Source organism: Chiloscyllium punctatum, chromosome 37 (genome assembly GCF_047496795.1).
Source record: "Chiloscyllium punctatum isolate Juve2018m chromosome 37, sChiPun1.3, whole genome shotgun sequence".
Taxonomy (NCBI): domain Eukaryota; kingdom Metazoa; phylum Chordata; class Chondrichthyes; order Orectolobiformes; family Hemiscylliidae; genus Chiloscyllium; species Chiloscyllium punctatum.
The window spans coordinates 7,271,231-7,287,405 of NC_092775.1; the positions used below are offsets into that span (position 1 = coordinate 7,271,231).

General features: G+C 42.1%; 1 protein-coding gene across 1 annotated transcript in view; it reads right to left on the minus strand.

Moving 5' to 3' along the window:
* Positions 1-3,738: 3,738 nt before the first annotated feature.
* The window catches only part of LOC140462833 (syntenin-1-like), a 42,398-nt gene continuing 29,961 nt past the window's right edge, over positions 3,739-16,175 (minus strand). Inside the window, exons 7-9 of the mRNA XM_072556181.1 lie at positions 12,693-12,864; positions 8,382-8,473; positions 3,739-6,319 (exon numbers count right to left, since the gene is read on the minus strand). Coding sequence (XP_072412282.1) covers positions 6,268-6,319; positions 8,382-8,473; positions 12,693-12,864 — 316 coding nt within the window. The 3' untranslated portion in view covers positions 3,739-6,267. The remainder of the gene's footprint in view (positions 6,320-8,381; positions 8,474-12,692; positions 12,865-16,175) is intronic.

Here is a 16,175-nt window from a genome sequence, read left to right on the forward strand (position 1 = left end):
CCATGAGGTCATAGATTGTGCTGGAGTACAGCTCTGCTGCTGTTGATGGCCCACAGTGCCTCTTGGATGCCCAGTCTTGAATTGCCTGGGCTGTTTGAAGTCTGTCCCATTCAGCATGGTGATAGTGCCACACAACACGATGGAGGTTATTCTCAATGTGAAGGCGGGACTTTGTCTCCACGAGGATTGTGCGGTGGGCACTCTTACTAATACTATCATGATCAGATACATCTGCAGCTGGCAGATTAGTAAGGATGGGTTCAGGTATGTTTTTCCTGCTTGTTGGTTCCCTCACCACCTGCTGCAGACCCAGTCTAGCAGCGATGTCCTTTAGGACTTTATACCAAGAAGAACATTGAAATTCCCCAACCCAGAGCACATTTGTACCTTTGCCATCTTCAGTGCTTTGTTCACGTGTTGCTCAACGTAGAGGAGTACTGATCCATCAGCTGAGAGAGGATGGTATGTGGTAATCAGCCGGAGATTTCCCTGCCCGTGTTTAACCTGAAGCTGTGAGACTTCATGGGGTCAAGAGTCAGTGTTGAGAATCTCCAGGATAACTCCTTCCTTACTATATCCCACTGTGCTGCCAGGCCATATCCCATGTTGGTGATGCTGGTGTCTTCAACATCGTCTGTAAGGTATGACTCTGTGAGTATGATTATGTCAGGCTATTCTGTGAGATGTCTGTAAGAGACCTCTCCCAATTCTGGCACTAGCCTCTAGCTGTTAGTAACGAGGACTTTGCAGGGTGAACAGGGCTGTTCCTGCTTTTGTCTTTTCTGGTGCCTAGGTCAATGCCAGGTGGTCTGTTTGGTTTTATTTCTTTGAGATGTTGTAGCAATTGGTACTACTGAGTGGCTTGTTAGGCCATCTCAGAGGGAAATTGAGAATCAACCACGTTGCTGTGGTTCTGGAGTCACATGTAGGCCAGACCAGTTTAGGATAGCAGATTTCCTTCTGTGAAGGGCATTAGTGAACCAAATGGGTTTTTCCGAAAGTTGGCAGTGATTTCATGGTCATCAGTAGATTCTTAATTCCAGCATCTGTCACGGTGGGACTCAAATCAAAGTCCAGAACATTAGCTGAGATTCTGGATTAATAGTGTCATAATAATACCACTAAACCATGGCCTCCCTATTCCTTCATGAAATGTACAGTCAACTTCCAGCAGATCAACTACTAAACTTAAATATATTTTGTATAAATACTCATGAGAACAATGCTCCCAATATTCAGTGACCCCATGTCTCCTAATGTTGTGGGTGCTGGTAAAAAGCAAACACTTAACTATGCAGAGATTAATAGAGAGACACCCAACTTCAAACTTGTGCTAGATTAACTGCTAAAGTAGTTGCATTGGATCATGTTTCTAGGGATAAGCAAGGGGAAGAACGAATCCGTATCAGTGCCTTGTGATGCTTGAAAGACAGTTCGCTCTCGGGTTTAGGAGGGAGTGGGTGTCATATGATCAGCTGATGGAATAACCCAAACTGGTCCATGGTGCTGGAGAGGGGTAGTGGGTGGGAGTAGAGGATGAGGGGGTGGGATGGGGAGCAGCCCTTGTGACAGTGGAATCCAATGAGAATCAATGCTGTCAAGGGAGGGGAGAGGGGGAACAGCACTGTGTCATCAGTTCTAAAAATAAAAATCTTAAATAGTAGAACAAAATGTCGAATCAGTCCAGTGAGCATAAATGAATTCAGGTTCATTTGGATGTGTTCAGAAGCAATTATCTGTTCAGTAACAATAGACTACATATTTTAATGTGAAAACTATAAAGTCAATCTGTGCAGTGAGTGGTGTTCCAATTGGTGTAGAAAGTTCTGACTGTTCCATTTTAATTGGCTACTTCAGACAAGCAGAGAAAATGCTGGAGAAACTCAGCAGGTCTGGCAGCATCTGTGGAGAGAGAAACCAAGTTAATGCTTAAAGTCTGAAATGAATCTTCAGTACCCTATCCAATTCCAACTCAGAATTCTTGAGTTCTGAAGAAGTCTCACTGGACTCAAAATAATTAACTCTGTTTCTCTCACCACACATCTGCTGAGTTTCTCCAGAGTTCTGCATTTGTTTTAGATCTCCACAAATATAGTGTTTTGCTTTTATTTCTTTGCTGTTCAAGGTAGGACGGTAACTGTTTTCTACGTTTCATGGCTAGCATCTCTTAATTAATTTTAGGACCTGGACATTGCTGGCAAGTTTGGCATTTAATGTTCATTTTCTACTATCAATACTGAGAAGTTGGTATTGGTGGTAGGACGCCTTCTTGATCTGTTGGAGGTCCTGGTGGTCATGGTGCTTTTGAATGGCATATTGAATCCATTCATCATGAAGGAATAGCAGTACACGTCAGAGTCTGGCACAGGCTGTGGCTGATGGTGTTGTAGACTTGGGATGGTTTCATTGTTCTATTTTTGCATACACCAGGTCTCTTTTTGGGCCCCCCCTTGGGGAGGGTGTTAAATCCAGGCAGGGATCATGCATTGGAGCTCAGAAACCTATAAGTGTGATTATGTCTTTGTGACACAATGTTCAAACTGTTGTGTGTGTGTGTGGGAGAGACACTGACTGATTGGATGATTCCAACAGGTGTCGATCCTGACACCCAAACTGAAAATGAACCCGTTCATGTCTAGCAGATAATTAAGGCACTTTGTTCTGTGTTCTGTTAATTCCTTGTACCACTGTTGCTGTAGCCATCAGACTGAACTATACTTGAAATAAAACATTTAAACTCTGGGCAGATTGTGTAATCTCTGCAAAGATCAGCAGGGAACTCAAAATACTGATTGAAAATTACTAGCATTGCAAAACGTGTCTTTCAGCTGACCAATGGCTCTAGTTCCTATCTCAATTCTCACAGCAACAGTAACAATGCTGATAATTGAGCTAAGTTCTGGGCTCTACTCCCAGGATTCATGGGTTGTGATTGAGCCAAACAAGACCATTGAACTCCCAACTCTCGTCCTCAAGGGCTCAGAGTAACCTTGGAGGCAACCACATTGAGAGTGTAGAGCAGCAAGAACTGGATGGCACACAGGCCATTTGGACTGATTAATGGCATTACTCCCCTCCCCTCCCCAACCCCCCCAATGACTGTGATGGGAGGGGTGCTGTGGTCCTCAGCTGTGAATCCTTCATCCAAATATGGGAAATTGCACCAAGCAATTCAGATTCCCCAGGATATTGCAGGCACTTAAATTGCTGATGACCCCCTCAGCCTATATAGACCGAGGAGAGCACTGAAATAAAAATGTCCCAACATCACATTCACAATCTGTGGAACTTCAGAGACCTTGCTTCCAAGATAAGGTCTTCACTCCCCAAGATTCACATTTTGGTCCAGGTAGGAGCATGGGATAGAATGGGAGACACATTTTCTTCCCTCCACGGCTGTGTGCTTGGGCCTTGGTATGAATTGGGCCTTGCCTCATTCATCTCTCTACTACCTTTCATCCCCCATGATGGCCATGGTTTCAGCCACCTAGACCCCAAACTCAGAAATGCCCACCCCATAACCCTCCTCCTTCACCTTCAACCCCCCCCCCCCCTTTTTAAATGAAACATTGGATCAGATCCCTGTTATCTCCTTGTGTGGCTCTCTATCGAATGTTGTTTGTGAACATTCCTGTGGAGTCATTATGGGATGTTTTACATTTAAAGTGCTTTATAAATGCTGGTTGTTGTTGACTTCAGTTGACCACAGCCACAGTCAAAAGAAAAACTCTCCTGGGGTTTGTGCAGCGTGAAGTGATTTTAATGAAAGTAATCACCAGGAAATAAAGCTTAAAGATTAAGTTAATCACAAAGAGTGGCAGTGTCACAAATTCAGGACTGAGAACTTTGGGATAAAATTGGTTTAGTGCTCAAGAGAGTCACTACCAACAGTAAACAAAGTCAGAGAGTGTAAATGGGCTGCTGGCTTGCTATTGCTGAATCTCTTTCCAGGTTTAATTTAACCCCACAGCTTCCTCACCTACACTTGCCATCATCTCTGTTTTGATTATGGCATTTCTGAGTGTTCTCTTTCAGAGATTTCCTTCCACATCCCCCCCGCCCAAAACCCTTGACTTCTCTATGATTGACAGATCCTCACCCACATCTGAACCATTTTCCACACTTTTGCCCTCACCCTGTGCCCTCCCTCCAGGAAGATGATAGAATTCTCCTTGTCTTCACTTTCCACGGCAATAGCCTCTATTTTCAGTCAATCATTATCCACCATTTCTGCCACCTCCAGCAGGATGGCACCACTAAACAAATCTTCCCATCCCCTCCCCTGCTTGGACTCTAAAAAGATTTTTTTTAATTTATTCATTCGCAGGATAAGGGCTTCACTGGCTAGGCTAGCACTTATTGTCGAGGCCAACTTGCCCATAGGTCAGTCAACCACATTGCTGAGAGTCTGGAGTCAGGTGTAGGTCAGACCAGGTAAGGGTGGCAGATTTCCTTCCCTAAAGTGCATCAGTGAACTTTTGTTCTAACTGAATTCCAGCCCATTCCTCCAACAGTATAAAGCTCACTATCTCTTTAGTTCCAAAGAATACAGTCATACTGGACTCAAAAGATCAATTCTGTTTTTCTCTCCACAGCCAGGCCTGCTGAGTTTCTCCACTTTCTGTTTCTGTTTTAGATCTGCAGCATCAATACTTTATTTTTGTTAATTCAACCCCCAGTTGAGTCTGTAGAAAAGATGAATTTACAATGGAATGTTAATGAACCAAACATTAGATATGATGAAACATTGGCCTCAATTCACTCATTCTGGACTCATCACATCCCCACATCCTGATTTAACCTCACAGATAGCAGTTGCCTGAAGGCATAGAATAAAAGCACATAATATTGGTCAAGCTGTCTTGTGTTACATGAGTTGCAAGTTATTCCCTATAGCTGCAGGATTGAGAACAGTGTAAAATCTAGGTGCTCTTTGGAGGGGAGGTGGGATTTTACAAACCACAAGCTTCAAAAGGCATTTTAAACTTGCCAGAAGGATTCCATCAGGGGAAATTGAACTCCTTCACAGTCACAAACGATTCTCCCATGAGCTAATTCCAGCGGAGGATATCACAGGAGGTCACATCCACTTATGTTTACATCTGTCTGAATTAACAACAACAATGGAGTTTCACGTTTAACCCATGATCATCTGCCTGATGCTCACACTGGGTTTGGGGGGGTGGTAATTTTATCCTGGATTCTCTAGCTTTGGTGTGATTGCTTTTAATTTTTTTTTTTCCCTGTTCATTCTCACAAAGGAAGCCTATTTTTCAGGAACTGAGAGTGCTTAATGTGGACCTGTATGACTACAATTCCATTCTCATCCCCTCCCCCATTGGCCAATAGATGGGCTTCAGCCCATTTGACCCTAACCTATAGCTGTGTTCCAGCCAACAAACTTGACCAATTGCTGGGCTCCAACCAAAGAGCTTGGCCAATAGCTGGGCTCCAGCTGGTGTGACCTGACTTGGGCTGTGGACAAGACTGGCATTTGCTGCCCAACCAACCCTAATTTCCTTTAAACTGAATAGCATGCTAGGTCACTACTGTGGGTCTGGAGTCACATGTAAGCCAGACTGGGTAAGGACAATAAATTGCTTTTCCTAAAGGACATTGGTGAACCCAATGGGTTTTAACCACAATTGGTATTAGTCTACTAGTCACAATTACTGAGACTAGCTTTCAATTCCAGTTATTCATGGAATTCACATTCCACCAACTGCCAAGGTGGTATTTGAACCCATGTCCCTGGAGGATTAACATCAGCTTCTTGATTACTAGCCCAGTGACATTAGCGAGCACAACATTGTAGCGAGCACAACATTGACTGGAATCCAATTTGTCTGCGCTGTTTCACAATATGCTACATTCCATTTTGTTACATAGAGTTCCCAAACTTATTTAGAATCTTTAATGGCTCTCAATCCATGACTTTATTCACTAACCAGTGCCCACAGCAATGAAACTACATAGAAGCTTGAAGGATTTACAATTTACAGTTACACCAACCTATAGCATAGTCATTTAGAGTTGAACTCAAGAATATTTAAACATGGAGAGGGCACGCGTGAGCTTACTGATAGGGGCTGACAATAATAAACAAACAAAGAGCAAATGTGGAACAATGCAAACCCCAGAGGGAATTGCCAAATCAGCAAAACATACACAAGATGAAAGTAGAGCTGGAACCCATCTGCTTAACTGAGGCAAAATCCCAGTCTGAAGAGTTGGATCAATATCCTAAATTATTTAATGGATATCTTCTTACACTTCCGGGGTGGAGTGATCCATCCGGGACACAAGGCCCGAAGACATCCTGCAGGAAGAACAAATGTGGGATCAGATCAGAACAACATTACAATAATTTACATTTATTTCACATTTTTCAGCGCTGTGAAAAAGTAGTAAAATGCTTTGAGGTATTTCACAGGAGTGGAAATCAGATAAAAACTGACAACATGCCACAAGAAGAAAGATTAAGACCAGTGACCAAACAACAAAGTCGGTTTTACCAGAGTGGGAGAGAGGAGTGAGCGAGTTTGAGTCAGGACTTCCAAAGCTTAGGGTCCAGGCAGAAGGCAGCACAGTGCAATCCCAGCGCACAGTAAGTGAGGATAGACAAAAGGCCAGAAATGGAGGAACCCATCAGGAGAGGTCATGGAGTTTAATTTACATAAATGGGAGGTACTACATTTTGGCAAGGGCAGGACTTATACACTGAATGATAAGGTCCTGGAGAGTGTTGCTGAACAGAGAAACTTTGGAGTGCAGGTTCATAGCTCCTTGAAAGTGGAGTCACAAGAGATAGGATAGTGAAAGCAGCATTTGGAACACTTGCCTTTACTGGAATATAGGAGTTAGGAGGTCATGTTGTGGCTGTACAGGACATTGGTTAGGACACTTTTGGAATACTGTGTTCAATTCTGGTCTCCCTGCTATAGGAAGGATGTTGTTAAACTTGAAAGGGTTCACAATGATATTGCCAGGGTTGGAGGATTTGAGCTATAGGGAGATGCTGAATAGGCTGGGACTGTTTTCCTTGGAGCATTGGAGGCTGAGGGGTGACCTTATAGGAGGTTTGTAAAATCATGAGGGCCATGGACAGGATAAATAGGCAAAGTCTTTTCCCGGAGGTGGGGGAATCCAAAAGTAGATGACATAGGCTTAAGGTGAAAGGAGCAAGATTTAAAAGGGGTCCTGAGGTGCAACCTTTTCAATGCAGTGAGTGGCGCGTGTATGGAACAAGCTGCCAGAGGAAGTGGTGAAGGCTGGTACAATTACAACATTTAAAAGGCATCTGGATGGGTACATGAATAGGAAGGGTTTAGAGGGAAATGGGCCAAATGCTGGCAAATGGATTAGATTAATTTAGGATATCCAGTTGGCATGGGTGAGTTGGACCAATAGGTCTGTTTCCATGGCGTTCAGCTTTATGACTCTAGTCATGGAGGTACTTGAGAGCAGGACAGGAATTTTACTTTTGAGGACCGGGTGGATTTCTTATTTATTTGTTAATGGGATGTGGTCATGTGACCAGCATTTATTGCTGATTCCTAATTGCCCAGAGGATAGTTAAGGACACTGCTGAGAGTATGAAGTCATATGCTGGACAGACCAGGTAAGGGTGGGAGATTTCCTTTCTCAAGAACATCAGTAAACCAAATGGGTTTTTACCATAGTTGTGATTGTCATTAATCAGGGCAGCTACAGAAAAAAATGTTGGATGGAGAAGATTGTGGCAGTGAGAGTTGCTCCTGGTTTTGAGGTTTGTTAGTGTTCAGCTGCATTCACTCACTTCCTTGGGGCAATAATTACAGTTTTCACGTTGCTTTTGGAACTTTAAAAAAAGATCTAAAATAAAGATCTTTAGAAGCAAGAAAGGAGAGAATTTTGGGAGAGCGACCAAATGGTTAAGGTCAGAGATGAAATGAGTTACGAGAGGAAGTGGTGGAGGCTGGTATAATTACAACATTTAAAAGGCATCTCGATGAGTACATGAAAAGGAAAGGTTTAGAGGATATGGCAAATGGGACTAGGCCAGATTGGGATGTTTGGTTGGCGTGAGTTGGATCAAAGGGTCAGTTTCCATGCTGTATGATTTTAGCTTCTTTTCATGCCAAGTTTCTATTGAATTTAAATGTCATCATCTGCCGTGGTGGGACTTGAACCCATGTCTCCAGCACATTAGCCTGGGGTTCTGATTTACCAGCCCAGTAAGATTACCACTCCACCATCTTCCCATCTAACAGATTGACGATCAGGATAGGTCAATTAGCATTTGTGATTATTGGTGATCTCCATCATACTATCCACAGAACTGTTTGACGGCAACCACCAACCACAAGTTTGCACCAGATGCACCTTTTTTGTTTACTAACCTCTTCACCATGTGCTCATAGATGACACTCGGCATGACAGTAATGGTGACTGCAGTCCCAGCAGCAGCTAAGATATCACTGACCTGCGAGTCCTGTAGAAGGATGAATAACTATGAACATAAAGGCTCAAGTGTAAGAAATATTCAAGGTACCTCTTCACTTTGTAAATCACAGTTACTGATAGGATACCGGTTACAGAAATCAGGACGGTTGTGGGGATGGAGGGATTATGACAAATAATTAAATGAACATAGAAGAGAAGGTGGAAGTTGATAGGATTATTGCATAATTACTGATAAACCATCAGACCTGGTGCAAACACAACATATATCTGAACAGAATAAATTCAAAACTAAGCTTTTGGAAACAGTACATCAGTGAGAAAGCGGTCAATCTTTTCAGAGTTTGGGCTGAAAAATGCCAAGTAACGTTCATATCACACAAATGTTACGCAATGGCCACCTCCAACAAAAAAGAATCTAGTCATCGTCCCTTGCCATTAAATGATGTTACCATCACTGAATCCTCCACCATCAATATTCTGGGGGTTAGCAATGACCAGAAACTGAACTGAATGGATCGTATAAGTAGGGTGGCTACATGAACAAGTCAGAGGCTATGAATACTGTGGTGAGTAACTCACCTCCTGATTCCCCAAAGACTGTCCCAAAGAGTGTGATGGAATACCCCCCACTTGCCTAGATGTTTGCAGCTCCAACAATACTCAAGGAGGTTGACACCATCCATGACAAAGCTCTGGCACCATATCCACAAGCATCCACTCCCTCCGTCACTGACACTCAGTAGCAGCAGTATGCACTTTCTACAAGATGCACTGCAGAAATTCACCAAAGATCCCCAAACAGCATCTTCCAAACCCCAACCACTTCCATTTAGAAGGACAGGGACAGCAGATACATGGGAATACCACTCCCTGCAAGTTCCTTTGTAAGCCACTCACAATGTAGGGGTGAAAATATGTTACTGTTTATTCAGTGTCATTCAGCTAAAATCCTGGGACTCCCTCCTTAGACCAAGCTTACCATCCACTCAACGTTTTTGACACACAGTCACTACCAAAGATTTGTTCACCTTTTACATGTTAAATGCTACAGATCATTACCCAAGTTCAGATTACCACTATCAAGTAGTTATTAATCTATCCTTTCTATGGAGTTTACTTTACATTAATGTGATATGCTGCATTTTGGAAAGGCAAATCAGGGCAGGACTTATATACTTAATAGTAAAGCCCTGGGGAGTGAATAAAGATCTGAACAAAGAGACCTTGGAGTGAGCAGGTTCATAGTTCCTTGAAAGTGGAACCACAGGTAGATAGGATAGTGAAGAAGGCATTTTGTACACTTACTTTTATTGGTCAGAGTATTGAGTACAGGAGTTGGGAGGTCATGTTGCAGCTGTACAGGTCATTGGTTAGGCCACTGTTGGAATACTGCGGAAGGATGTTGTGAAACTTGAAATGGTTCAGAAAAGATTTACAAGGAGGTGCCAGGGTTAGAGGGTTTGAGCTATAGGGAGAGGCTGAATAGGCTTTGGCTGTTTTCCCTACAGCATCAGCGGTTGCGGGATGACCTCAGAGGTTTATAAAATCATGAGGGACATAGATAGGGTGAATTGACAAAGTCTTTTCCCAGGGGTGGGGGAGTCTGAAACTAGAGAGTATAGGTTTAGGATGAGAGGGGAAAGATTTAGAAAGGACCTAAGGGGCATCTTTTTTCACACAGAGGGTGGTGTGTGTATTGAATGAGCTGTCAGAGGAGGGGTGATGGAGGCTGGTACAATTACAACATTTAAAAGGCTTCTGGATGGGTATAACAATAGGGAGGCTTTAGAGGGATATGGGCCGGATGCTGGCAAATGGGACTAGATTAGATTGGAATATCTGGTCAGCGTGGATGAGTTGGACTGAAGGGGGTCTGTTTCCATGCTGTACATCTCTATGACTCCCAGGATTTGAAAAGGGACGCTATTCAATTCTTTGATTAAGATATTCAAACACAGACCACTAGATGTCACAATTCCTGCATTCTACGTGATCAGCCCTTTTCTATTTAGACCTGCACTAACAGTTTTAGAAATCTCTCAGAATATGGCTCAGCAGTCCTTCCAGTAACATAGGAAATGTTATTCAGTGACAAAATAAGATATATGAGTCATTGGCATCTGTTGCCTGAAAGATCCAGTCAGGCTTCATGATGGAGTAGAGAGTCAAAGAGGAAACAGCAGTTATGTTGCTGTATCATAGCACCACCTGGTGAAAGAAGCAGAAAATACAAGTAAAACAGCAACCACAGTCACTGGAATCCAAGGGTAGAGTCAATAAATCAGTGTGTCACAACTGGTGATACAAGTTTCCTGTTTCTGTTGCTGGAGACAATGGTTTAGCCAAGGAAAATTACAGAAGATTACAGAAACAAAATCATAATACTGAAGCTACTGGAAATCTGAACTTAAAGATAAGGTTACTGCAGCAATCAACAGAACTTGCAGTCATTGTAAGTTAGCAAATTAACAGGCAGCAAGTTACACAACCAAATGTTTAATATCATAATTCTGTTTGTTTGTGACATGCTGTCATTTGTCAAATTTTATTTAATCCGTAATTACTACAGAATTTGGACACTGTGCTTAATATTATAATTGTTGATGTAGGCATCTAAGCTGAATTTAGAAGCTTAGAAAAACGCAAGGTAAAAAAATCACATGACACCAGGTTATAGTCCACCAGATTTATTTGAATTTGCTATCTTTCGGAGCGTTGCCCCTTGGTGCTAGTGAGAGAAGAAGACCACCTTAGACACAGGAAAAGATCAAAGTGTCATACAACATCATGTGAATGAATTGAACGCACCCAAGATAACTCTTCAATCTTTGTTCAGTTAGTATGGAGGTGCAGTTTTAAATCAATTTATATATTGATTTAGTATGTACAGTAAATCCCAGAATTTCTTTCAAGTCTCGGGGCAGTGACTTGAAAGAAATTCTGGGATTTGCATATTAAATCAATCAAAACTGCACCTCCATTCTAACTGATCAAAGACTGAAGAGCCATCTTAGGTGTGTTCAATTTATTCACATGATATTGTATGACTCTTTGATCTTTTCTTTATAAATTCTGTGTCTAAGGTCTTCCTTTCTCACTAGCACTTCATGAAGGGGCAGCACTCTGAAAGCTATTATTTTCAAATAAACCTATTGGACGATAACGTAGTGTCATGCGATTTTTGACCTTGCCCAACCCAGTCCAACACTGGCACCTCCACATCATAGAAAAATTCAGGTTGACATATGAACTGAGTATAAAATAAATCAGGCCAATTAGCAATGAGGATTGAAAACTCGGGCTTGTTTGCATTGAGAAACATTGAAATAATCTACATTGCTTATCAGGAAGATGGAAAAAAAGAACTCTACGGCTTCTGGAGATGCCAAACATTTTCAGAATTTTATTTCATATGTTGTGCAGATGGAGGAGTTACAGAGATCAGGAGAGGTGAGGTGATACTAGCCTGGCTTGGATGAAGTTCTCAGCAGCAGATGAGCTGAGGCAGGGACTGAATGAGACAATGGTATGGAACTGAAAGTAGGTCACCTTAATGATGGCATGGGAAGCTGATTGGAAATTTATCACAGGGTCAAATATAAGACCAAAGTGATGAAGATGAAAAATGTGTTGCTGGAAAAGCGCAAGATTCCTGAAGAAGGGCTTCTGCCCGAAACGTCGATTCTCCTGCTCCTTGGATGCTGCCTGACCTGCTGCGCTTTTCCAACAACACATTTTTCAGCTCTGATCTCCAGCATCTGCAGTCCTCACTTTCTCTAAAGTGATGAATAGTCTAGGAGAAAGAGGAGAAGCATTATGAAATAAATGATAAAAATTTGAATGAATTTTAGAAACAGAGGAGTCTAGAAACATAAATCGACAAATACTTCCGTGATTTATCCTGCTTCACAGGCCTGACTTTAAAATAGAGACTCTGTTATATCTGTTCAAATGATTCCCTGTCCTTCAATCCCACTTCACCAGAACACAACATCTGGATTAGAGTTCTCATCAGCAAACTTGTGGGTGATTGGCTCATCAAATATTGTATTATTGGAATTATTCCTGATTCAGGCTGTTGTTAAAATTCTTAAAGATTCTGGAAGTATTACAATTCTTGTAATCACTACAGACTATTGGTAAACTATTGTAGCTTATTGGTGAACTGTGACTATTGAGGTTATTGCAGGTTGTGAGTAAACTTACTGATTAGTGAAACTATTCAGGTTTTGCGGATTGCCTCTTACCTTCAGTCCAATGACGTTCTGGCCATTGATCTCACAGACATAGTGGTCAGTTAATAATCCGTTTCTGGCTGCAGAGCTATCTTTCACGATGGAGGTGATTTTTCCACGTTTGTAGATGAATCCAACGTGTCCAGTGCTGTCTTTATGCATGGTGATTGTTCTCTGGAAAGGCCTTGGGAAAGGAAACATAATCCTTCAAAAACTAACATGGATTTATTTACAGAATAGGGAAAAAAAAATCAATTAATAGTCATATAAAGGCGGCGTTGAAATACTTACAGTACATAGAACATAACAGCACAGTACAGGCCATTCGGCCCTCGATGTTGCACCAACCTGTGGAACCAATCTTAAGCCTATCTATTCTATAGTATTCCATTTTCATCCATATGTCTATCCAATGACCATTTAAATGCCCTTAAAGTTGGCGAGTCTACAACTGTTGCAGGCAGGGCATTCCACACACCCCTACTACTCTCTAAGTAAAGAAACTACCTTGGATATCTATTCTATGTCTAACACCCCTCAGTTTAAAACTATGTCCCCTCATGCTAGCCATCACCATCCTAGGAAAAAGGCTCTCACTATGCACCCTCCCTATTCCTCTGATTATCTTGTATGTCTCAATTAGGTCATCTCTCACCCTTCTTCTCTCTATCAAAAACAGCCTCAAGTCCCTCAGCCTTTCCTCATTAGACCTTTCCTCCATACCAGGCAACATCCTAGTAGATCTCCTCTAAATCCTTTCCAAAGCTTCCACTTCCTTCCTATAATGCAGTGACCAGAACTGTATGCAATGCTTCAAATGCAGCCACGCCAGAGTTTTGTAGAATTGCTGCATGACCTCATGGCTCCGAAACTCAATCCCTACATCAATAAAAGCTAACACACCATATACTTTCTTAACAACTCTATCAATTTTTCACAGAGAGGGTGGCTTGTGTATGGAATGAGCTGCCAGAGGAAGTGGTGGAGGCTGGTACAACTGCAACGTTTAAGAGGCATTTGGATGGGTATATGAATAGGAAAGGTTTGGAGGGATATGGGCTGGGTGCTGGTAGGTGGGACTAGATGGGGTTGGGATATCTGGTCAACATGGACGGGTTGGACTGAAGGGTCTGTTTCAATGCTGTACATCTCTATGACTCTATAACCTGGGTAGCCATGATTTGGAGATGCCGGTGTTGGACTGGGGTATACAAAGTTAAAAAAAAATCACACAACATCAGATTATAGTCCAACAGGTTTAATTGGAAGCACTAACTTTCTGAGCACTGCTCCTTCATCAAGTGGCACCTGATAAAGGAGCAGCGCTCCAAATGCTAGTGCTTCCAATTAAACCTGTTGGACTATAACCTGGTGTTGTGTGATTTTTAACCTGGGTGGCAACTTTCAGGGATCTATGTATATGGTCACTGAGATCTCTCTGCTCATCTACACCACCAAGAATCTTAACATTAGCCCAGTCCCTTTTATTCCTGTTGCTCCTTCCAAAGTGAATCAACTCACACTTTTCTGCATTAAACTCCATTTGCCACCTCTCAGCCCAGCTCTGCAGCTTATCTATGTCTCTGTGTAACTTGCAACATCTTTCAGTACTATCCAAAACTCCACCGACCTTAGTGTCATCCGTAACTTTACTAACCCATCCTTCTACTCCCTCATCTAGGTCATTTATAAAAATGACAAACAGCAGTGGGCCCAAAATAGATCCTTGCAGTACACCACTACTGGCTGAGCTCCAGGATGAACATTTCCCATCAACCACCACCCTCTATCTTTATACAGCTAGCCAATTTCTGATCCAAACTGCTAAATCACCCTTAATCCTATGCCTCTGTATTTTGTGCAATAGCCTACCATGGGGAACCTTATCAAACACCTTACTGAAATCCATATACACCATATCAACTGCTTTAACCTCATCCACCTGTTTGATCACCTTCTCAAAGAACTCAATAGGGTTTGTGAGACACAACCTACTCTTCATAAAACTGTGTTGACTATCCCACTACCGATGTTGTTAAACTTGAAAGAGTGCAAAAAAGATTTATAAGGATGTCACTAGTATTGAAATGTTTGAGTCATAGGAAAGAGCCTACGTAGACTGGGGCTTTTCTTCCATGGAGCATCGGACACTTAGGGCTGACCTTATAGAGGCTTATAAAATCCTGAGGGGAATGCATAAAGTGAATGGCCAAGGACTATTTGCTAGAGTAACGGATTTAAAAACTGGACGTGCATATTTTCAAGGTTTAAAAGGAACTTGAAGGGTAAATTGTTCACACAGAGGGTGGTTTCTATGTGAAATGAACTGCCAGAGGAAGTGTTGGATTTGGGTACAGTTACAACATTAAAGACATTTGGATAAGGATATGAATATGAAAGGCTCAGAGGGATATGCGCCAAATGCAGGCAAGAAGGACTGGTTTTAGTTTAGGAAATTTGGTCGGTATGGTCTGAGGGTCTGCTTCTGTGCTGTATGAATCTATGACTCTATAACTGTTCCCCAACAATTTGTCTGCAACAGAGGAGACATTTCCCAAAGGAAAATCTTACTATGGAGAACCTTTGGAACAATTATTCCAAGTCACCTTTTTGTCCCAATCACATTATCCTTTAACTTTCCTCACCTTTAGCAACTGTTCCACCATGACACCCAGGTCTCATTGCATCTTACCTTTTCCTAAATTATCATTCAAATAATAATCCACCTTCCTGTTTTTGCCACCAAAGTGGATAACTTCACATTTATCCACATTATACTGCATTTGCCAAGTATTTGCCCACTCAGTCAGTCTGTCCAAGTCACCCTTTTAGCATCCTCCTCAGAGCACCCACTGTTATCCCCTTAGTGTCACCTGCAAATTTGGAGAAATTGCATTCAGTTCCTTCATTCAAATCATTAATGTATATCGTGAACAGCTGGGGTCCCAGCACTGAACCCTGCAACACCCTACTCATCACTGCCTGCCACTCTAAAAAGGATTCCACCATTTCCCCACAACCAATGTCAGGTTAACCAACCAATAATTCTCTAGTTTCTCTTTCCCTCCTATTTTACACTAGCTACGCTCCAGTCCATTGGAACTCTTTCAGAGTCTGTGGAATGCTGCAAAATGATCATCAGCGCATCCATAATTTCTAGGGCTTCCTTAAGTACTCTGGGATGCGGAGCATCAGGCCCTAGGATTTATCAGGTTTTAATCCCATCAATTTCCCAATACTATTTCCAGATGAATAAAGATTTCCTTCAGTTCCTCCTTCATGTTTAACCCTCTGACCCCGAGCATTTCCAGAAAGTTATTTGTTCCCTCCCTTGCGAAGACAAATCCAAAGTATTTGTTCAACTGGTCTGCCATCTCTTTATTTTCTATTATGAATTCACCTGATTCTAACTGTAAGGGACCTCCATTTATCTTCACCAGTCTTTTTCTCTTCATATATCTATAGAAGCTTTTGCAGTCAGTTTTTATGTTTTCA